Source organism: Pollachius pollachius (genome assembly GCF_949987615.1).
Source record: "Pollachius pollachius genome assembly, chromosome: 8".
Lineage (NCBI taxonomy): Eukaryota > Metazoa > Chordata > Actinopteri > Gadiformes > Gadidae > Pollachius > Pollachius pollachius.
This window is the reverse complement of record NC_136941.1, coordinates 2,982,219-3,006,201: the sequence shown is the minus strand read 5'-3', so window position 1 is coordinate 3,006,201 and position 23,983 is coordinate 2,982,219. Positions and strand designations below refer to the sequence as shown.

The following is a 23,983-nucleotide window of genomic DNA, read 5'->3' as shown; positions in this document are numbered from 1 at the left end:
AAAAAGAGGTCATTCTTTAGACTTAGGTCACTTTTAGCATCTGTTCACACAAACACAAAAACACACACACACCACCCTCTTCTCACACAAACACCCCTAAGAACTCATTTAACTAGTGCCCTCACACTCTATTCACCTGTGTGTGTGTGTGTGTGTGTGTGTGTGTGTGTGTGTGTGTGTGTGTGTGTGTGTGTGTGTGTGTGCGTGTGTGTGTGTGTGTGTCACTAAACACAGCACACACACACACAAACAAATACAAATAAACCTGCAACGGCAGTGTAAACTCGTGTTCTTACGGCCTCCCATGCCCCAAGCAGCAGTTCAGAAGGTAGTCCCGGTCGGCTTATCAGCACATCACACAGGACCACTGCAGCGCCACCTACAGGCCGCTCAGCCCAGATACCCCTCCGACGTGTGAAGTGCTGAGGCCCCGCGTGAGTGCGGAGGCAGTGTATCCATCCGATGGGAGGGCGCCAGATGTCGTTGTGCGGCGCATGCGCAGAGTCACTAGAAAAGGACGCCTACCATTGGAAAACCGTTGGTACTACAACATAGGCTTGTTTACCCGCTTGGATCCAGCACGGAATACGGCACCACGGATTACCTTTGGACGAAATAATTCGCAAATTCGGCGAATAACTTCAATGTTCAATTTCAGAAAATTCACAATTAAGTTTCACGACGGAAAACAATCACGAGTATCTGACGAATTAGATTGTTATGTTAATTAAAACACGTCACTTCCGCACTTTATTTGCGCCATTTTGGAGCTTGGAGCTGGTGGTTTCCAGGCTGGTCGCTTCTGTATTGTCTGTCGGGAGGAGGGAGAGAATGGGGGACGGTTCCGCCAGCAGCGCTCACACTACCACAGCCCCGCTCCACACGTCCACCGCGGAACGAGTTTAGTTGTTTTCTAATCACTGGAAGAAACCCCTGCCCACAACCAGCCGACAAGGGACAGCCGACACTGGACGACCTGGGCATGGTTTGAGCGTCCAGAAGAAGGAGAATAACCCGAGAGAGGAGATAGGAAAGGCGGCGGAGGAGAGGAGCGCAGATCGGCGGTGGCTCTGTCTTCACGTAGCCGGGGATAGGACACGAAAGTCAGGGTTGATTATTTACCCTCTCCGCTGTTCTGGAGGAAGGACGGAACAACAGCCGAACCTGAGTCGAGTTGGACCTCCGAGCAGGTGGAGTATCCTTATAGTTCTTTAGGATTATTAATATCGATATTATTCATGTTTACAGCTGTCTTGAGTGGTGGTGTTAGCAACGGGGCTAGTGGTCCCTACCGGTCCGGGTCGCTAGTTCAGTTAGCTCCAGCTAGTCCACGTTAAGGGACTTGTTAGTCCGGATAAGTTGTGCCGGGTCCCGGTGTGGTCGGGGTTTAACCCCGGGGCGGGCCACAACGCCACCCGGACCTCTGCTGTTCTCTTTAACGACACCATCACGGTATAAACACACAATAGCAGCCTGTCCCCCACGACTCTGGTGGTAGGAGTTAGCTTATCAAGCTAACCTAGCGCGCTACCTCTGCTCCTCTTTGTCAGAAGCGGTGGCTCCTGATCACACCTATCGATCCGCGTATTGACAGATGGCTATCGGCTCACTTCCAGAACCAGGCTGGCCGTGTTCTGGTTGTCCCGCCGGCCTTATGGGCTGACCACGGACCACTTGACCTGTAGTCTTTATAACGTGTTATATCGAAAGGCTGACTATTGGGGCTGTCATGGATTGTTTTCCAATGTAGTTGTGCGTGTATACGCGATTGTAAAGCAGTTGTAGTACAGGTCTTTCATTCATTTTCCCGGACGACCCCGGCCTGGGTGAGACGGACTTGTCGGTCTGCGTGTGTTCCCCTTAAATAAACAAACGACGCGCGGTCACGATCCGGTCCAGTGTGTATTTAAACTCCATGCGCGTGCACAGGTGACAGTGTAGTGATCAGGCAGCTCACACCTGATGCTGTATGCAAAAACATTTGGGGTGAACCGTGATGTCAGCTGTTTAGGTCCAGTACTGGACCTCTTCCCCAACACACACACACACACACCCAACACACAAACACACACAAGACGCACCCCTGTTGTGTTAAACCGTGACAGGTGTGTCGTCAATTGACACACCTAGCCTAACCCCGCTGTGTGTGGAGGATTAATTGGATCGCCCCAGGCTGAACAGAGGTAGCCCGTCCGAGAAGCTGTGTATACAATGGGCTATATAAACGGCCTATATTGATACCAGCAGCCCTGGTCTTCACCCCAAAACAGTGGGTTGTCAACATGCCAGGGTGCAGTGCTCAGGTAGTCGTGTTCTCGTGGAGGTAAGGCGCGTACAAACTGTGGCCTGGTCGCTCTAAAGGTAAAAGAACAAGCTTCTCTCAGGCCTATTCCTTCCTACCCTCCCTCCCTTTATTCCTACTCACACTCTCCTTCCCTAGCTCCCTCCCTCCCTCTCACTCACTCCCCCTCTTGCTCCCTCACACTCCCTCCCTCCCTTGCTCTCGCACTCTCCTTCCCTCCCTCCCTCCCTCCCTCCCTTCCCCTCATGCTCGCTCTCGCTCTCTCCCTCCCTCCCTCCCCCCTTCCCCTCATGCTCACTCTCAATCCCTCCCTCCCTCCCTTCCCCTCATGCGTGCTCTCTCTCCCTCCCTCCCTTCCCCTCATGCTTGTTCTCGCTCTCTCCCTTCCTCCCCCTCCCTCCCTCTCCCTCTCCTGCCTGCTCACTCACACCCTCCCCCTCCGTCTCCTTTCCTCCTCACCCCACCCCCTCACCCTTTCCCTCCTCTCCCCCTCCCTCTGATTGCCTCCCTTCCCCCTCTGCTCTCTCTCCCTCTCTCACCCGCCCTCTCTTCTCCTCCATGCATCTGTCTCTCCCTCCTCCCCCCCTACTCTCCACCCCCTCCGTTTCCCTCGCCTTCTCTCACTCCTCTCGTCCTCTGCTTTCCTTTCAACCCCCCCTCCCCCCTCCACTCTCACCCTCCCTTCCTCTCACACCCCCTCCCTCCCTCCCTCCCTGCTCTAAACCAGTCTCTCTCTGTCTCTCTCGCTCTCCTCCCTCTCCCCCTCCCTCCCTCAACCAGTTTCTCTCTCAACCAGTCTCTCTCGCTCCTCCCCTCCCTCTCCCCTTCCCTCCCTCAACCAGTCTCACTCTCAACCCGTCTCTCTCTTGCTCTCCTCCCCCTTCTCACCCTCCCTCCCTCCCTGCTCTCTGTCAACCAGTCTCTCTCTCTCGCTGTCCTCCCATCCCCCTCCTCCCTCCCTCCACTCCCTCCCTTCGCTCTCCCAACCCGTCTCTCTCGCTCTCCTTCTCTCTCTCTCCCCCCCCCCCAGCTCTGCGTACGTATTGTCGAGGCCTCTACTGCCTCAATAGGAGGCGCCATTCTGTGAGTGCTCTGCAAGGCCAGAGGAGCTTACATAATGGAGGCTGCTGCGCTCGCTAGCGCCATCTACAGACTATGGGGGGAATAGGCCGCAGTGAGGGAGGGAGGGAGGAAGGGAGCGTTTCTCTCTCGCTCGCGCTCTCTTTACTCATCCACCCACCCACCCACTCCTTCCTGTTTGTCTGTGTGCCCGTCAGACAGACAGACAGATAGGAAGTCAGTCAGACAGACAAACAGAAGGGCCGTCGTCAGAAGACTGCTGTCTCGTGGACTAGCTCATAGTAACCCCATGGTGTAGTTCTTCATCGCGGCTGGCTTCTCATGGTCTCCAGAGGGGAAGTCTGGCCTGGGAACCTAAATAGTGGTGCACTGTTTGTTGTTACTGCCGTGTTTGGGGGGTCGACGTTCATTTTTGACCTTTGACCTGCCATGAGTTTATGTTTGAAATCATTAATTGAGTCTGTCGACCAATCCGGGCAAAATGGGCCAATTAGTGTTATTTTCCGTTTGGTAATCTAGCGTGAGGACACAAGGAGATTGAACTTTGTAAAAGTACTATAGGTCAAGGGCACTGGGTAGGCTGAACTATCAGTCATACATCCATCATCACACTAGGTGTACACTGGTCACTCAACCTTACTCCCAGCTCCTTCCCTCAGCCCCCTCCCTCAGCCATCGCTGGTCAGACACGGTGACATTATGAAGTCGAACCCCCGTCCCTTCCTGTGCGTTGACCACTTCCGTCTCTGCTGACAACAAACAGCTCTCCCTCCCTAGTCCAGATGTAACTGCCACCAGCAGATGTTGGGGACACACTTGTTGCCACATATGGCAGACAACAGCTGTCTCATCTCTGCCTTCTGAGCTGCTGTGGTCAGGTGCCAAGTGGCACGCACTTTGAATACATTTTAGCCAATTAAACCTGGGTTTTATCCAAATGGTCTCAAGCTGAACACAGAGACGGGTCATTAAGGAGCAGGTTGGGGTTGGACGGTACAGAGACGTATCATTATGGAGCTGCTTGGACAGTACAGAGACAGGTTTTTAAGGAACAGATAGGGGTTAGACAGTGACTACAGAGGTTGGTCATTAAGGAGCATGTTATTGTTAGACAGTGACTACAGCGACGGGTCATTAAGGGGCGGGTTGGACAGTACAGAGACAGGTCATTAAGGAGCAAATACTGGTTAGAAAGTACAGAGACAGGTCATTAAGGTGCAGGTTGGACAAAGGATACAGGGACGGCTCGTCAGGAGAAGGTAGGGGTTAGACAGTGAAAACAGAGCAGGCCATTAAAGGATAACTTTAGGTTTTTCCAACCTGAGTTTTTTTGGTCTAAACGACGATTGTGTTTATAAAAAGTTTTTGACATTGCTCCAGTATCAGCCATGAGATGTGCTGGCCTGTATCTGTTTGGGGCAATAGCACCCCATCGATACAGGTTGTTGTGCAACTGACAGGTTTATTATATACGTCTGATAACATTATGGAACAGATAAGTTAGGAAATACAACTTTTGTCTTTGACCTTTCCCTTGATTCTGTCTGGTTGTTCTAGTGGCTAACCAAGTCTCGCTCAAGGGGGAAGTCTCTCACTCTGAAGTCTCGTGCAGGACATTTCCCCATCATCATTAGCCTCAACCTTCCTCCACCCGAATCTTTTAGATAACGCTGAGGTTGTCTGACTGTAGTCCAACACAACAGTCAGACTGGCACTCCTCTATCCAGCTCACTCACGGTCCAACCGTTCTCTTCCTGCAATAACTCCCCTCTCGTAAGATCCTTAAAGGAGCAGGTAGGGGTTAGACGGTGAATACAGAGACAGGTCATTGAGGAGCAGGTAGGGGTTAGACGGTGAATACAGAGACAGGTCATTAAGGAGCAGGTAGGGGTTAGACGGTGAATACAGAGACAGGTCATTGAGGAGCAGGTAGGGGTTAGACAGTGAATACAGAGACGGGTCTTTAAGGAGCAGGCAGGGGTTAGACAGTACAGAGAATTGTCATTAAGCAGCAGGTAGGGGATAGATTGTACAGTGACGGGTTATTAAGGAGTAGGTAAGGGAAAGACAGTGTTAGCGTTAGGGTAGACAATGTATGTTCTCAGATATCCTTCTCAAAGAGGTTTATGACCTTAAGTCAAGCACTACTTTGCTTGCCGCATTCTGAACTAAGAGAAACGGGTGTACCTTATTGGAGTACAGCGAACAGGTCTATCACTTGAAACCATGTCTGGTGTGTCTTCTGACCCCCTGCTGTACAGTTTACCATATACTCATAGAAACACTAGAGGGGTGACAGTAGCTCGGCAGGCAGAGCAGGTTGGTAGTTCGAGCCCCCGATCCTCCGAGCTGGGTTTCGCGGAAACACCTGACCCTTGCTGCTCCCGACCAGCTGGCTGTTGCCCTGCATAACTGACGTCGCCATCGGTGTATGACTAGGCGAATGGGTAGGCGACTGGGTGGGTGGGTGTGTGTGAATGGGTGAAGGTAAGGCCCCTAGTCTTAAAAGTGCTTGGAGTGGGCACAGGTGAACGCTATCGAGATTGCCTTTCATTTTGGTCAGCTAAAAAACGTCCCCAGTACACCTTGTAGTGGGCGGGACCCTTGCACCGACCTCCCTGAAGTCCTCAGCGACACGTCCCTAGTACATCCATGTGTATACTGGTGTATCAGGAGGTTTCAGTGTGGCACACAGACGTAGTGCTGTAGTCTGGAGTGCTGCTGTATGGACGGTGCGACTGCCGTCACCCTCGTCTGACCCCCCTCTGTGTCTGTCTGTGTCCAGGTGTGCGTCAGGATGTTCCAGCTGCCTGTCAACAACCTGGGCAGCCTGCGCAAAGCTCGCAAGAATGTCAAGAGGGTCCTGGGAGACATCGGGCTGGAGTTCTGCAGGGACCACCTGGAGGTAAGACCCCCCGGAGTGACGCAACACAGCTACGTCCCCGGTGGCGGACAGACTGTCGGATTGGGCCGCTCAGGGGGAAGAGACTCGTGTGCGGAGAGACTAGTGTGCGGAGAGACTAGTGTGCGGAGAGACTAGTGTGCGCAGTGATTGGTATGTAGTTCCTCAAACGGCCTGTAGGTGGTTCACGGTAGAGACTAGCATTTAGCTCCTCTGAGGGCATGTAGGTGGTTCACGGTAGAGACTAGCATGTAGTTCCTCTGACGGCCAATAGGTGGATCACGGTAGAGACTAGCATTTAGCTCTTCTGAGGGCCTGTTGGTGGATCACGGTGGAGGCTAACATGTAGTTCCTCTGATGGCCTGTAGTTGGTTCACAGTGGAGTTCCCACACATCCGTTCTAGTGCTCACTAAACAGTGGTCAGGCTCTGGTTGGGTCCCCCTGTTGTGTCTGAGGTCAAAACACTTAAACAAGCAATCAATCAATCCAAGCATTAAGTCACTTAAAGGCAGCCAGCGTGTCCGAAACACTGGCTGTTACTACGGGTCCAAACGGGTTGCTATGGAGTCGGTTCTGTTACTATGGCGACGTTCCTATTGCTACAGAGAGTGTTAGCCCTTTGTGACAGTTCCGTTCCGTCAACTGGTTCTGTTGCTATGGAGCCGGTTCTGTTACTATGGTGACGGGTCCGTTGCTTCGGACGTGGCTTCTGTTGCCCCGGAGCGCGTTCTGTCGCAGGTGTGACGGTTTTGTTATCATGGAGCTGGTTCCGTTGCCATGAAGCTAATTGTGTTACTATGGCGACGGTACCGTTGCCGGGGGAGCGGGTTGTAGGGATTGTGAGTGAAACGAAACGGCGGTTCCAGCAGCCGGAGGAATATCAGTCAGACAACGTTCCGGAACAAAAGCACAAACGGACAATATCAACAGAACCCGTGGAGACAAACAACAGAACGTGTCTTCATTTATGTACACCTAGGAAGTCCAGGCCCGGCCTGCGACACATGCAGCGTTCTGAGGTTAGCTGCTGTGTACTGGAGACCTGGGTTCACCCCAATTATGGCACCCGGCTGGGCTTTAGACACAGGGCAGTCATCCAGGGTTTAGGTGCTCTACCTGAATACACGTGATGCTACCTGGTGGTGTCTCAGGTGGACCCCATCCAGGTGTTGGTCCGTTCAGCTCCAGGTTGTTTCCACAGTATATACAGCCTTCTCATCCCATCCGGGTGGCTGTTCGTCCTTAATACATTGGCTACTGCCTGCTCATTATTTAGAGGTTTTAATCCCTGTGTACACACTGCTCTCGGCCAGGTTTTACGAAAGACACGGCAAATAAAAAATGAGAATTAAATGATGATAAACAGGGTTTAATGTGGTGCAGTAGTTCAGTTTTATCAATGATTTTTATAGGGAACGGTAAATCCTCAGTCTTTCTCCTCTCTTAAGCCTAGGTCATCTGTTCTGCTCTTATGTAACATTTTGATGGTATTGAGCTGCTTTTATCTACCCTAACCCGGGAGAACAATCACCCCCTTCAAATGTGTACTCCGAATTAGAACCAAGAGTTCAAAATGAATAGATCGTCGTCAATATAATTCTATACAAGTCTGCCTGTAGGCATCCTAGAGCAAGATGACCCCTGACCTCCCCTTAATGTGTCTGAATCCACTGGAAGTCTCCCTGGGTAATAGTGTCTGCTAATAGACAGTGTTAATGATGATCCTCCTGTTTGTTTGTCCCATCAGGACTACAAGGACTACACCCCCCCTGACATCTACATTAAGCACACCAACTGGGACGACGTGTGTATGTGGGAGCCCTCCCACGCCAAAGTGCAGGTAAATGTAGGTATACCTGCGAGCATCACACACGTACACGTTTTCCGATCATTATTTGCATTGTGGTCATGCTTAGAACCTCGTCAACTCGCTAACAGTGACACACAAAATCAGCACGTCTAATCGATCAGGTCAGAAGACGCGCATCGCGCTAAGAACTGGTTCGACGTGTGGTCTACCGTTAGTCCCGTTTAGTCATTCAGTCGATTACAACACAAAGCCAGCGTATGATCCCCCCTCTCTCTCTGCCTGCCCCCCCCCCCCCACAGGAGTACCGCTCAAAGCCCTTCTGCTGCTCCGGCTGCCCCTTCTCCTCCAAGTACTTCTCGGCCTACAAGAGCCACTTCCGCAACGTCCACAGCGAGGACTTCGAGAGCCGCATCCTGCTCAACTGCCCCTACTGCACGTACAACGGCAACAAGAAGACCCTGGAGTTCCACATCAAGCTGTTCCACATGCCCGCCAACCCCCCGCGGCCCGGCGCCATGGGGACGGGCGCGGGCGCGGGCGCCGGCGGGATGATGATGACGAAGGACGGCGCGGTGCGGCGCACGGCGGACGGCGGCGTGGAGCAGGCCGTGTACTACTGCAAGAAGTGCACGTACCGGGACCCCCTGTACAACGTGGTGCGCAAGCACATCTACCGCGAGCACTTCCAGCACGTGGCGCAGCCCTACCTCGCCAAGCCGGGCGACAAGCCCGCCGCCGCCGCCACGCAGAACGGCACTACCTCAGGGGGCGCGGCCGGCCATGCCAACGCCCAACACGCTAGCAACAGCAACCAGATCCACTGCAAGAAGTGCCTCTTCGTGCCGCGCACGTACGAGGCGCTGGTGCAGCACGTCATCGAGGACCACGAGCGCATCGGCTACCAGGTGACGGCCATGATTGGCCACACCAACGTGGTGGTGCCGCGGCCCAAGCCCAGCGTCAACATGATGCCCAAGACCATCGGCGACAAGACCATCATCGGCATGGGGCCCAAGGGCGCCGTCATGGCCACCACGCGGCCCATGGGCTCGCAGCACACGGGCCGCATCGTCATCCCGTCCAAGCCCGGCTCCCACGGGCTGCTGGCCGGGCTGAAGCAGAACACGCTGGGGCTGAAGACGGGCGCCACGCAGTCGTTCTCGGTGGGCGGGCAGCAGGTGCGGATCACGCTGCCCGGGAACGCCCAGGTGTCGGTGCCGCAGCAGTCGCAGGCGGCCAAGCAGCTGCTCTCGGGGGGCAACATGCGCAGCCTGGTGAGCGCGTCGCTGAAGGCCAACCCGCTGGGGGCGCGCGTGCAGGCGGCCGCCACCACCGTGGCCTCGGTGGCGGGCAAGAAGGGCGGCTCCTCGGTGCTGGGCAACTCGTACACGCAGAAGTGGAAGATCTGCACCATCTGCAACGAGCTGTTCCCGGAGAACGTGTACAGCCTGCACTTTGAGAAGGAGCACAAGGCGGAGAAGGTGCCCGCCGTGGCCAACTACATCATGAAGATCCACAACTTCACCAGCAAGTGTCTGTACTGCAACCGCTACCTGCCCAGCGACACGCTGCTCAACCACATGCTGATCCACGGCCTCTCCTGCCCGCACTGCCGGGCCACCTTCAACGACGTGGAGAAGATGGTGGCGCACATGCGCAACTCGCACCCCAACGAGCCCTTCGTCGCCCGCACTGACTCTCCCCTGACCTTTGACCTGACCCTGCAGCAGGGGAACCCCAAGAACGTGCAGCTGATCGTGACCACCTACAACATGAAGGACGCGCCCGAAGAGTCGGTGGCCTTCCACGCCCAGAACAACACCACGGCCGCCGCCGCCGCCACCGCGGCCTCCGCCTCCGCCACCTCCCTGACGCCCAGCAAGCGCTCCACGCCACAGACCCCCCCCAAGGCGCCCCCGGAGGCCGCCGACGGCGCCACGCCCAAGAACGCCAGCCAGGCCGCCGTGCCCTACAAGAGGGACGTGGGCAAGACGCTGTGCCCGCTCTGCTTCTCCATCCTCAAGGGCCCCATCTCGGACGCCCTGGCGCACCACCTGCGGGAGCGGCACCAGGTGATCCAGACGGTGCACCCCGTGGAGAAGAAGCTGACCTACAAGTGCATCCACTGCCTGGGGGTGTACACCAGCAACATGACGGCCTCCACCATCACCCTGCACCTGGTGCACTGCCGCGGCGTGGGCAAGACCCCCAACGGCCAGGACAGCCGGCCCTCGCCGTCGGCTCGCGTCACGCAGGCCCAGACCAACGCCCTGAAGCGGGCCGGCTTCGAGGGCGTGGAGGGCGCCGCCGCCGCCGTCGACGCGGCCCCGGAGCCCAAGCGGAGGAGACCCGGGCCGCCCGGGAGGAGGGCGCACCCGCCGGGCACCTTCGTGGAGAACCCGGACGAGCCTGTGGCGCTGGCCCTCGACCCCAAGGGCCACGAGGACGAGTCGTACGAGTCGCGGAAGGGCTTCCTCACGCAGTACTTCAACCAGCAGCCCTACCCCACGCGGCGCGAGGTGGAGAAGCTGGCGGCCGGCCTGTGGCTCTGGAAGTCGGACATCGCCAGCCACTTCGTCAACCGCCGCAGGAAGTGCGTGGCGGACTGCGAGACGCAGAGCGCCGGCGTGCTGCTGGGCTTCGACGCGCTGGAGGCGGGGCGCCTGACCCACGGGCTGGCGCTCGCCCCCCTCTGCGGCGCCGGTGAGGTCAGCGCCCCCAGTCGGACCTCCCGCACCTCGGTGGGCGTGTCGGAGCTGGCTCGGCGGAGGCGGGGCGAGCTGCGGGCGTCTAACGGCGTGGTGACGCCCCGCCCCCAGCCCCGGCCGTCCAGGACCCCGCCCAGGGCCAAGGCTACCACGCCAGGGGCCCCCGCCACCCCGGGGGGCCGCGGCCGGGAGCCGCAGACGGAGACCATCAAGAGGACCCTGCAGCAGATCCAGCCCCTGAACCTGTCGGAGCCCATCGCCATCGACTCGTCGGACTCGGACAGCCTCGCCGAGGGAAGCGGTAGCCAGGGCAACGACAAGTCGGCCAGCTCAAAGGAGGAAGGGGAGGCGAGGGCGACCGCCCTGGCCGTCTCGGACGGAGACTCCGATGAAGATGACGACGACGAGGATGACGACGACGAGGATGACGAGGAGGAGGAGGAGCAGGGAGGGGGAGCAGAACCCCCGGCCCCGCCGCCGGTGGAAAATGGCTTCGCGGCGAAGGCGAAGGCCGCGGCGGAGCGGCCCGCGGCTAAAGCCAGCCTGCCCATCATCATCCCCAAGTTCGTACCGTCGGCTCGGAGCGGGAGGACCCGGTCCCAGCTGGGGAAGCAGCAGGTCTGACCCACAGAGACACAGAGAGACAGAGACACAGAGAGACAGACAGACAGACAGACGGAGAGAGAGAGACGGAGAGGAGGGAGAGCTTGAGAATGAACTCAATGCCGAGGACTCTGCCTCACCTGAGCTGGGAGAGATCCCCCGGCCAGTGGGGGCTGCACTGAGCAGGGTCTCTGGAGAGCGAGAGAGAGAGAGAGCTCTTCCTACAAGCCATCCAAACCGACCGACTTAGCGGCCAACAGGAAGCTAGCCTGGTTAGCACTGACTGACTTGACGGCAAACAGGAAGCTGGCCTCGTTAGCACTGACTGACTTAGTGGTCAACAGGAAGCTAGCCTAGTTAGCACTGACTGACTTAGCGGCTAGGCTCGTTAGCAGTGACTGACCTAGCGGCTTACCGGAAGCTCGCCTCGTTAGCACTGACTGACCTAGCAGCTCACCGGAACCTAGCCTCGTTAGTGCTGACCAACTTAGCGACAAACTGGAAGCTAGTCTAGTTAGCACTGACTGACTCAGCAGCCAACAGAAAGCTAGCCTAGTTACTGCTGACTGACTTATCGGCCAACCGATAGCTAGCCTAAGTAAGCATTGGCTGACTTAGCGGCTAACAGGAAGCTAGCCTGGTTAGAACTGACTGACTTAGTGGCTAACCGGAAGCTAGCCTATTTAGCACTGACTGACTTAGCGGCTAACCGGAAGCTAGCCTAGTTAGCGCTGATTGACTTAGCGGCCAACAGGAAGCTAGCCTAGTTAGTACTGACTGACTTAGCGGCTAACCGGAAGCTAGCCTCGTTAGCACTGACTGACTTAGCGGCCAACAGGAAGCTAGCCTAGTTAGTGCTGACTGACTTAGCGGCTAGCAGGAAGCTAGCCTAGTTTGTGCTGACTGACTTGGCAGCTAACCGGAAGCTAGCCCCGTTAGCACTGACTGACCTAGCGGCTAACCGGAAGCTAGCCTTTGTTAGCACTGACTGACTTAGCGGCTAACCGGAAGCTATCCTCGTTAGCAGATGGAAATCTAAATACGATGTTTGAACCCCTTGCCGTGCGGGGGGGGCCCTTTCACCAAACACTGAGGAACTATTTCTTACGTCTCCCGTACGCTCGGCTACACAGAAGCACTCGTTCATGCCGCTGTGCCCACCTGGTGGTGGGGGGGCTTAGTGTCGGGGGCCAACCCCCCAGCTCAGACTCTCCTGATGCGGTGGTTTTCACGTGGCGACGCTCGGAGCGACAGTGTATATTTGTACAGTCTTTTTAGCCATGTTTGGACAACACTCGCCATACGTGAACTTAACATATTTGCTATTTCCTGTGTACATGCTAGGCATCCTGTCCCACATTGGTTCCTAGACCGTATCGTTGCTTTGGTGGCTGGTATTTTTCTGTATGTTTATTTTTTAAACAAAAAACCCTAGTTTTTTGGCTAAATAATATATCTATATAAATGCAAAACTTAAATAACGAGAAACGTTTCTGCTTTTTTTTGTTTTTCTTTGCCGTTAACCTTTATATATATTTTTTTAATTTGCAGTTGATTTGGGGTTTTATCGAAGCGGGAAAGGGGCTGTGTAACGACGTTGTGCACCGGGGTTGTGCGCCTTCTGTGGGTTGCGTTTGCGTGTTAGCGTTGAGCGTTTCGTTAGCGCAGCAGCTAACCCTACTGGTCTCCTCAACCCTGTGCACCATATGACCTTTATTTGCCCTCCCATGATGGTGGCCCACTTTCACGACCCCCCACCCCCCGCGGAGAACTTGACCCTGTGAGGCCATGCAGTGTTTTACTTTGTGATCTTCAGGATGGTGTACATTGGTTGCATTATTGTGTTGATTTTTCACTGAGGCTTTTCTGAATAATAAAGTGCTGTACTGTGCTTCTCACGCTGACCTCAACCTCGCCTCTTCCTCTGTTTTCTCCTCCTCTTCCTCCTGGTTTGCTGTGGTTTTGAGTTCAATTTACACTAGTGACACAACGTGGCATCAATTATAACAGAACTGAAAAATGCGTTATTTTCAGGGCTCTGCTTATGAATTTCAGTGTTCAGAGTATTTTTGAGGGACCTTTCCTTGGTATCACCGGTTGCTGGTCCCCTATGCAGCCACCAGGGTGTTGATCAGATAACAGAACTTTATGAATCCCACTCTGAGGAAATGTACTCGTTACAGCAGCTGAGGAGAGGAAAATAAAAAACCTAGCTTGGGGGACCAATTCAAAATGTCCAGAATGTAGGCATCCTACAGAGCATGGGGATGGAACCCAGAACCTCTGGGCTGGCATGGGAATGATCTCTCCCAGCTTACCAAAACAATGCTTTCTCTCAAAGCTTTTCACACAGTACACACCGTTTCAAAACCCAGCCACTTGTGACATCAGAAGTGGGCGTGTCCTTCTGGGCAGCTCCCAGAGGGACACGCCCACTTCTGATGTCACAACCCAGTTACTTTTGACATCACATGTGGGAGCTGCCCAGAGAGACCATTCCAACCAGTAGGCTGGTTGGCGCCCCCCCCCCTTTCCCGTGAGCTACTCTGTGGATACCTTCTGGTAGCCAGCCGGCTGATGTCATCAACATGTTGCCTTTGCCGCTCCGGATGGCCTGTGGGTTTTCCCCTTCACCGAGTTGTTGTGCAAATGAGTGGTGTCACGTCGGCCATGGGGTCCTCAGACACTCATCATTCATCCCCTTCAGGGGGTCCAGGTTCACGCTCGTACTAATGGGTTTGGACTGGGTCTCGTTTCCGTGATCACTGCCCTTCCATAATTTCCCCGTGATTGAGGTAAAGGTGCCCAATAGGTTTGCGGTAGACAAAGGAGCCGCCGGATGGATGATGTTTGGATGTGGCGATGCGTTTAGGAGGAACTCCTGGTGATGGACGATAGGAGGAAATCCCAGGTAGGGTGGTGTGCGTGTCGTGCTTTTAATGGAGTCTCGTTCATCACGCCGACAACAAGCCTAGTGGTGCTCCCAGTCCTCCTGTTGCTGTAATCTAGGAGCACACGCATGCAAACGTGCACATGCACGCATACAGACACACACACACACAGACGAACACACACACAAACACTCACACATGCACAAGCACACACACACACACACACACAGTGGACCCCAGCTGCATGATGGGAGGTTTGCATGAGTGCACATGTAACAGAATCCACGGCGCGTTTGAGGGAGATCTGCTGTGATCTCCAGAAGGGGCCTGTTGTCCTGACGGTGGTGGCGGTGATGGGGGTGGGGGCGCCACGCTCACACAGGAGGTGCTCCGACCCAGGGTCCCCGAGACCCGAGGGCTCGCAGGACGGGTCGCCGTGGTAACCCGGGGGTCACAGGTGAACTGTGGGGTAGGCGGTGACATCGCAGGTGAGCGGTGACATCAGGAGCAGCGTGCGGCGGCCATGACACCTCCCCTCCCCTGCGCCTCCGTGGTAGAGGAGAGAATCTAAAATGGAGGGGAAACTGCCCCTGTGTGAGAGGGAGGGAGGGGGGAGAGGGAGGGAGGGGGGGGAGAGAGCACCCTCCCCCCCCTGCCTGGCTGTGCAGTGTTGCTATGCTGTTGCAAGCTTTGAAAGAGGGAGGGAGGGAGGGAGGGGGTGTGAGAGGGAGAGGTGTATGAGGGAGGAGGCAGGGCTGAGAGGGAGAGAGAGGGGGGAGAGTGTAAGAGGCAGAGAGGAGGGGGGGAGTGTGGTAAAGGAGAGGGGGTGGGGGAGGGATGGCGAGAGAAGGAGGGAGAGGGTGTGAGGCAGAGAGGAGGGAGGGGGAGAGGGTGGGAGACGGAGGAGGTGGTGAGGGGAGAGAAAGAGAGATGTGGTGGGGGAGGGGGGGGGAGGGCGGTAGAGGAAGAGAGAGGGAGGGGAGGGAGAGAGTGTTGGAGAGGGAGAGAGAGACAGGCCTTGTCTGCAGAGTGCGCAGGAGGGGGAGGGAGGGGAGAGAGGGGGAGGGAGGTGGAGGTGGGGGGGGCTAAAAGGGAGACTGGCGGAGTGAGAGAGAGCGAAATGGAGAGTCAAAAGAGGTACTGGGGGAAGGGAGAGAGAGAGGCGGGTTGGAGGGGGAGGGCTGGGGGAGGCATGGGGCAGAGGGGGAGAGAGGAAGATAGCCAGTTATAGGCGGAGAGAGAGAGCGAGAGAGAGAGGGAGGAACAGGAGAGGGGGAGGGGCTGCTCAGGCAGAGGAAGGGGAGAGCGACAGACAGAGAGAGAGAGAGACCGATAGAGAGAGAGACACACACACACACAAAGAGGGAGGGAGGGAGGGAGCGAGAGACAGAGTGAGATAGACACACACACACAGAGAGGGAGGGAGGGAGCGAGAGACAGAGAGAGAGTGAGTGAGAGAGAGAGCGAGAGAGAGAGAGAGACCGATAGAGAGAGACATGCACAAAGAGGGAGCGAGCGAGCGAGAGAGTGAGATAGACACACACACATAGAGAGGGAGGGAGGGAGCGAGAGACAGAGAGAGTGAGTGAGAGAGAGAGAGAGAGAGAGACCGATAGAGAGAGGGAGACACACACACAGAGAGGGAGGGAGGGAGCGACCGATAGATATAGAGAGAGAGAGACACACACAAGGAGCGAGCGAGAGGAAGTGGTTAGGAAAGGAAGAACGCTCTCAGAGGGGAGGGCGAGAGCAGGGGAGACAGGGAGCGATAGAAAGATAAAAACACTAGGAGGAGGAGTGAGAGGGAGAGAGGCAGTATGGAGAGAGAGATGAGTAGTGTTGTACAGAGAGGAGAAGGGAGAGCGAGAGGAGGAGGGGGTGTTTGAGTAGGGAGGTGTTGGGGAGAGGGTAGGAGGAGGAGGAGGAGGAGAGAGAATGGGGGTAGTGTTGAAGAGAGGAGCAGAGAGTGGAGAAGGAGGAGGGGGGAGGATGAGGAGGAGAAGGGGGGTTGTTGTTGGGGGGAGAGAGGGAGAGGAGTAAGGATGGGGGTGTTGGAGAGAGAAAGGGAGGAGGAGGAGGAGAGAGGGCTAGAGGAGTAACTACTGGCGCCCCCTAGAGGAGAGACCGACACACTGCTGTCTGTATTTCTGTCAGTCTGTCCGTCTGTCTTAACGGTTTGAACAGAACCCACCAAATATCCAATTAAGATCTTTGCGCTGTGATTGGATGCTGGATTAATTGGCGTGGGGTCAAGCCCTCCCCCCTCCCCTCCCCCAACTGGACCGGGCCCCCGGTCCAGACCAGTTGATACCAGATGTGGACAATGACAAAGAGGAGAGAGGGAAGGAGAGGGGGGAGAAGAGGGGGGGAGGGGTGAAGTGAAGAGAGAAGACAGGCAGGGGAGGAGAGTGATGGGATGGGGGAGGGGGAGAGGGAGAGGGAGAGGGAGGGAAGGAGGGAGGGGAGGCGGGGGGAGGAGAGATGGATGAGGGGATGCATGGGGGAGGGGAGTGAAGAGGACAGATAGAAGAGGAGGAGAGGGGGAGAGGGGGGAGGGTAGGACAGAGGAGGGAGAAAGGAGAAGGGGGAGGAGGAGGAGGAGAAAATGGGGGCTAACCAGTGGACATCTTGTCTGCAGTGCGTCTCCAACAGGAGAAGAGATAGAGGAGAGAGGAGGAGAGAGGAGAGGAGAAGAGGAGAGGAGAGAGAAAGAGAGAGAGAGTAAGAGAGAGAGAGGAGGAGAGGAGCGAGGAGAGGAGAGAGAGAAAGAGAGAGAGAGTAAGAGAGAGAGAGGAGGAGAGGAGAGAGGAGAGGAGAGAGAGAGGAGAAGAGGAGAGAGGAGGAGAGGGAGAGATGAGGAGAGGGAGAGATGAGAGAGAGATGAGAGAGGAGGAGAGGAGAGAGATGTAGAAAGAAAATGAGAAATAGGAGAAGTGGGGGGGGAAGGTCGCTAAAGAGAGAAAGAGAATGAGAACGCGGATGGAGTGTGTGTGTCTTTGTGTGAGAGTGTGTTAGTGTGTGTGGGTGTGTGGGTGTGTGTCAGTTTGTGGGTGAGTGTGTTTGTGCATATGTGTGAGTGTGTGTCTGTGAGTGTGTGTGTGTGAGTGTGTGTGTGTGTGTGTGTGTGTCCATGGGTTTGTGTGTGTATGTGTTTGTGCGTGTGTGTGTCTGTGTGTGTCTGTGTGTGTGTGTGTGGAAGACAGCGCCCCCTGTCTGTGGAGTGTTGACATCCAATTGGACCATTGACCTTCCAGTGCTGAGATCATCTGGCCGAGAGACACCCACACTGCTAGAGAGAGAGAGAGAGAGAGAGAGAGAGAGAGAGAGAGAGAGAGAGAGAGAGAGAGAGAGGACTGGAAGCATGAGAGAGAAGGAAGGAAAGAGTGATTGCATGTGTGTTAAAAATAGAGGATGAAGAAATAACAGTGGAGAGAGAGAGGTTGAGAGAGAGAGAGAGAGGTTAAGAGAGAGAGAGAGAGAGAGGTTAAGAGAGAGAGAGAGAGAGAGAGAGAGAGAGAGAGAGAGAGGTTAAGAGAGAGAGAGAGAGAGGAATAAAGGGAGGGAACAGGAGAGGAAGAAAGGAGAGTAGAAGAGACCAGACAGAGGGAGAAAAAGGGAGGGAGGGAGTGTGTGTGTGTGTGTGTGCGCGCGTGCGTGTGTGTGTGTGTGTGTGTGTGTGTGTGTGTGTGTGTGTGCCGAGGCAGGGGGGGGCCGCAGACTGCGGGGGAGGCAGGGGCCTGGTCTGCAGTGGGGGAGGGAGGGAGGGAGGAAAGAGGAGAAAGAGGAAGGGGGGGGGGAGAACGAGACAATCAGACAGACGGGGTGAAACGAGAGGGGGAGAGAGAGAGAGCGACAGAGAGACAGAGCGGTAGAGAGAGAGAGAATGAGAAAGAGACAGATGGTAGCAATGCTAGCATCCTACCATGGCCCCCTTTGCCAGTACTTATAAACGCACGCGCACACACACACACACACACACACACACACACACACACACACACACACACACATGTCCACATGCACACACACGGACACACACACTACAAATGATTCATGGACAAAGTATGTCAAAATGGAGGTCTTCATCTGGGACAGAAGTCTCTGATTTGGAGCGGAGGGGGGGGGGGTAAGATAGACAGGGGGAGGGGGGGGGATTGACAGGGGTGGGGGAGCTAGAGAGGGGAGGAGGGAAAGAGATAGAGTGGGGAGGGAGAGAGATGGGTAGGGGGAGAGAGGGTTAGAGAGGATAAGGGAGAGAGAGAGAGGTGGGGGGTGAGAGAGGATGAGGAGAGAGAATGGGGGCAAGAAAGGGTGGAGAGAGAGAGGTGAGAGAGAGAGGTGCGAGAGAGAGGGGGGAGAGAGAGGGGGGAGAGCGGGTAAGAGAGCGATTGAGAGGGTGGGGAGGGGCTGGGCACGTTACGGGAAGATAAAATCACAAAACACAAAAGGTCAACATGAGATATAGCTGATAATCTATTTCTACCTTCGCCATATCTATCCATATCAGTAGAGTTATCTGTCTTAAACGATGCACACTTTACCATTAATATAAAAATGATGCACAATTTATATTAAATATATATCATATAAATATAATTATATTTATGGGCAGATTATAAATACTATATACGTAAATTATATATTATATCATATATATTATATCACAAATATTTTTTTATTTTCATTGTAATATTATTCCGTCGTCCAATTAGTTGTAGTGAGATTAATCAGCAGGGGGCGCTATATGACAAATTTAAATTAATAAGTAAGCTGTCAGTATATACCTTTTTCATGTAGTCTGCTGCATTTCTGTGATGACTTATTAAATTATATTGTAAATACATGAAATAATGACTTGAAATAATGACAATAAATAGGTTCAACAATTACACTAGGATTGTCGTAGGCTTTATTCAATATAAGTGTAGAACTGTTCGCTGACCAATGTCCTCCGATTGACAGAACAAAGTTTTAATTTACAATTATTTTCATCTTTGCATCATCTTGCAATCATGATACACACGTTTAATGAAACGAACGATCACCATCGATCTACTTTTAGTGTTTCATTTTGTAGCAACAACTTGATTATGTAGCGTGTGGGGCTCTTATTTTGAAGTGTGCGGTGTGAGGCCACTCGGGGGGAGAGAGAGAGCGAGAGAGAGAGAGAGGGAGGGAGAGGGTGGGAGGGAGGGGGAGAGAGAGACACTGTACTACACTGAAGGTGCTGGTTGGCTGCTAATGGCAGTATGTGAGGACAGAAGTTGGTGAAGCAGTAGCAGGACTCTAGTCTCCGGCGGACATCACGGATCCTTGGCTGGTTCCCGAGCGGCAGGGGGAGGGAGGAGGAGCGGAGCACCTGAACCGAGAGGCCGACACGGAACACCACTCCTGGGATTACCAACGTCCACCGGCGAGAGGGACGGACCCGGAGAGTCGACCTGCGGGCGAAACATGAACAAGAACCACCGATCACCGAGCAACCGAACTCTTAGTGCGGTGGAAGTGAAGAGCAAGGTGCGTGCGTCCCTCCTCTTCCTCCTCCTCCTCCTCCTCTGAACGGTTTCCTCAATCCAACTGTCTAGGAGTTTACAAGATTCGTTATTTAAATACAATGTCTTTCTCCCACACACACACACACACACACACACACACACACACACACACACACACACACACACACACACACACCGTACCAGGAAGTTTTCATTTTGGTCTATCTCTCCATCTCTTCCTGATGGGGATGTCACAGCAGTCATACATTCTGATCAGTGTGTGTGTGTGTGTGTGTGTGTGTGTGTGTGTGTGTGTGTGTGTGTGTGTGTGTGTGTGTGTGTGTGTGTGTTGCGCATGGAGGAAACACATTCATACACGTCGACCATCACACGAGTTAAAAGTTCCCCTGGTTGTCTAAGCTCTCGAACAAGGCCTCGTTGTTGGTGGCGGGACAAGCCGGTGGAGATTAGCCTGCTGGGACCAAAGGATAACGTCTGTACCGCGCAGAGCAACAGGTGTCACCCGGCGCTGGGCCGCTTCCCATCCCGGCCGGGAGGTGCTCTCATGCGGCTACACCTGTCTCGGAGCCCCGGGCCACACGCAGGGCTGCTTTGATGAGAGGCGACTCGTTACACGCTTGTATCTTCGTTCGCCTTTGTGCCGCGGGACAGCGGATTTTTGTGGACTTTCAAGCAGAACGTCAACACCTGAACGGTGGGCTGTCTGCTGGCTGGTTATTGCGCGCTGATGGATAGAAAGTCGTTTCCTATACATCAGCGAATGTGCCAGCGAGTGTGAGCAGGGCAACCGTTACTATAACAGCAGGCGTCTCCTGACAACACAACGAGGCTCTCAGAGTTAACCCTATACGGCTGACACACACACACACACACACACACTCAAAGACACGCACTCACGCACGTACGGACACACACACACACACACAAAGGCACGCACGCACGCAAGTAAACACACGCCCACATACAGGATACACGTGAACATAGACACACACACACCAAGACCCTACTGGGTTGTGTGTGTGTGTGTGTGTGTGTGTGTGTGTGTGTGTGTGTGTGTGTGTGTGTGTGTGTGTGTGTGTGTGTGTGTGTGTGTGTGTGTGAAAGAGAGAGAGACACAACATTTCCAACATTTGCATACCAAGCATTTTTTACTCAACTTGATCAGACTGCGCTATTGAGACACACACACACACACACACACACACACACACACACACACACACACACACACACACACACACACACACACACACACACACATCATTTATAATTCATCAGTATTTCTGTGTCAGCTAGTCTACGTGGTTTTGACTCCTACAAGAATGTTTGGCAATGACACTCAATCCAGTCTATACACAAGACTACACAACACAATATACAACAAACATCACACAACTACACAACTGATATATATATATATATATACATGTGGCACTGCATGGTTTATAAACACGTTATCTCTCATAACTAGAGAGCCTTTTTAATATAATTAAAATTGTATCTACCATTCAACTTCTGTGTGTCTGTCTCTCCCTGTGTGTCTGTATGTGTGTGTCTCCCTAGGTGTGTGTTTATGTGTGTGTGTGTCTCTCTGTGTGTGTGTCTGTCGCTCCCTGTCTGCGTGTGTGTCTCTCCCTATGTGCGTGCGTGTGTGCGTGTGTCTCCCTTTGCGTGTCTCTCCATGTGTTTGTGTGTGTGTCTCTCCCTATGTATGCCTGTGTGTGTGTCTCTCCCTCGATCCCTGTATGTGTGTGTGTCTCCCCCTCTGTTCATGTCTGTGTGTTCCTCCCTGTATGTGTGTGTCTCTCCCTGTATGTGTCTGTGTCTCCCCCTCTGTTCATGTCTGAGTGTGTCTCCCCCTCTCTCCCTGTATGTGTGTGTGTCACCCCCTCTGTTCATGTGTGTGTGTGTCTCTCCCCCTCTGTTCATGTGTGTGTGTGTCTCCCCCTCTCTCCCTGTATGTGTGTGTGTCACCCCCTCTGTTCATGTGTGTGTGTGTCTCTCCCCCTCTGTTCATGTGTGTGTGTGTCTCCCCCTCTCTCCCTGTCTGTGTGTGTCTCCCCCTCTGTTCATGTCTGTGTGTGTGTGTGTGTGTCTCCCCCTCTGTTCATGTCTGTGTGTATGTCTCCCCCTCTCTTCATGTCTGTGTGTCTCCCCCTCTGTTGGTGTGTGTGTGTCTCCCCCTCTCTCCCTGTCTGTGTGTGTCTCCCCCTCTGTTCATGTCTGTGTGTCTCCCCCTCTGTTCATGTCTGTGTGTGTGTGTGTGTGTGTCTCCCCCTCTGTTCATGTCTGTGCGTTCCTCCCCCAGTTCGGAGCTGAGTTCCGCCGGTTCTCCCTGGACCGTTCCAAGCCGGGCCGCTACGATGAGTTCTACGGGCTGCTGCAGCACGTTCACCGCATCCCCAACGTGGAGCTTCTGGTGGGCTACGCCGACCTGCAGGGCGACCTGCTGCCCATCAACAACGACGACAACTACAACAGGGCCATCTCCGTGGCCAGCCCCATGCTCCGCCTCTTCCTGCAGCGCAAAGGTAGGGGGCCGCCCGCCACGGGGAGGCAGGGAGGGGCACCGTCGTCATGGTGATGGGGGAGGGAGGGGGGAGGTGTGACCTGTGCGACCCACATATTTGTTGTTATTTTTTGATCATGATGATGAACATCATGATCATCGTGAACGTCATGATGAACATCATGGTCGTCATGAACATCATGAACATCAAAAAAGATGTTCTCAATCTTTTTAGTCTCAATAGTGTTTTTACTCTGAATAGTCATGCAGGCCACACCCTCTCTCTCTTTAGTCACACAGGCCACACCCTCTCTCTCTTTAGTCACACAGGACACACCCTCTCTCTCTTTAGTCATGCAGGCCACACCCTCTCTCTCTGTTCAGTAACAGAGGCCACACCCGCTCTCTCTTTAGTAACGCAGGCCACACCCTCTCTCTCTCTTCGGTCACACAGACCACGCCCCTCTCCCTGTAAAGTCCCCTGGCCCCGCCCCTCTGTGTGTTTTGGCCACAAAGGAGCTGTCACTGCAAACAAACGCCCTCTCGACTCCGTTCCCCTGCTGCGGGCGTGGCTCTCGGTTGGTTATGTCATGTTATGTAATGTTACGTTATGTTATGGTACGGTATGTTATAGTACGGTACGGTATGTTATGTTATATTATGGTATGTAAGGAATACACAAGTAGGGTCATCCTGATGTTTGAGAACAATGTAAGGCCGAGATTGCTAACCACGTCCAATAGGGTTAGTTGCAAGACCTCTGCAGTGGTTCATCACGCTGATACCACGTTGAAATACGATTATTATGAGTTTTATGAGTTACGTCCATCTGTGACGTTATTGGTTTTTTTATCGACATTATGAGCTAAACTTGTAGTCGTCTTCCCCGGTGCACTAAGCGTATTGATTCTGAACCTCCGGTCGATATAGTGTTCAGCCGTTGGTGCTAATGTTATTGTTTGATATGTAGCCGGTGATTCGAAACGGTTTAAATAACGGCTGTTAAAATAATACGCACCCTGAGAGTATTGACCAATCAGGGTCAGGTGTTTAACAACACTGTGGTGTGAGTTAATGTAAGGTTTGTTTGGTGTATACCGAGGTAACAGAGGAAGTTGGCCAAGAATGAGGAAAGTTATGGTTCCAGTTTAAGAAGAGGAAGTGGGTAGGCCTGGTTCCTGGTCTCTGGTGTGACACCTGACCGGCTGGTGATGAGATCAGATGTTTGCTGGTGTTGCTGTGAACGCACCGGTCGTGACACGGCTGGTTATTGTATCTGATGTTCGCGGGACCAGGGGAAATAACATGAGTTCGTATTATTACTTTAGTTATGACTGCTCACAGCGATAAAATGAGCTCTGTTCATGAAACAACCTGTGTGTGTGTTTGTGTGGGTAGGGGGATGTGTGTGTGTGTGTGTCTGTGTGTGTGTGTGTATGTGTGTGTGTGTGTGTGTGTGTGTGTGTGTGTCTGAGCGCACACATGTGCTGAGTGCTCAAGTGGTGTGAAGTGTGTTTGTGTGTGTGCACGCGTGTGTGTGCGTGCGACTGCAGGTGTCTGTGTACAGGTGCAACTGACTGGTGAGTTTAGAGTTTTAGTATTTCACACTTCCTGGATGACGTCACCTTTGTTGAGGAATTACTGTGTTGCGTGATCATCAC

At 54.0% G+C, this 23,983-nt stretch overlaps 2 protein-coding genes across 3 annotated transcripts in view; both read left to right on the top strand.

Moving 5' to 3' along the window:
* Positions 1-786: 786 nt before the first annotated feature.
* adnpb (activity-dependent neuroprotector homeobox b) lies at positions 787-13,301 on the top strand. Of its 2 annotated transcripts, none has more exons than XM_079741352.1 (4): positions 787-1,190; positions 6,168-6,287; positions 8,033-8,125; positions 8,395-13,301. In XM_079741352.1, the coding sequence occupies exons 2-4, from the start codon at positions 6,180-6,182 to the stop codon at positions 11,425-11,427; spliced, it is 3,234 nt and encodes a 1,077-aa protein (XP_079597478.1). In that variant the 5' UTR covers positions 787-1,190; positions 6,168-6,179; the 3' UTR covers positions 11,428-13,301. The 2 variants fall into 2 exon arrangements, with proteins under 2 accessions (XP_079597478.1, XP_079597477.1); XM_079741351.1 differs by having other exon boundaries at positions 8,033-8,131.
* Positions 13,302-19,518: 6,217 nt separating this feature from the next.
* Positions 19,519-23,983, top strand: part of pard6b (par-6 partitioning defective 6 homolog beta (C. elegans)) — a 21,263-nt gene continuing 16,798 nt past the window's right edge. Inside the window, exons 1-2 of the mRNA XM_079742295.1 lie at positions 19,519-19,814; positions 22,122-22,344. Of these exons, the coding sequence (XP_079598421.1) occupies positions 19,752-19,814; positions 22,122-22,344 (286 nt within the window). The 5' untranslated portion in view covers positions 19,519-19,751. The remainder of the gene's footprint in view (positions 19,815-22,121; positions 22,345-23,983) is intronic.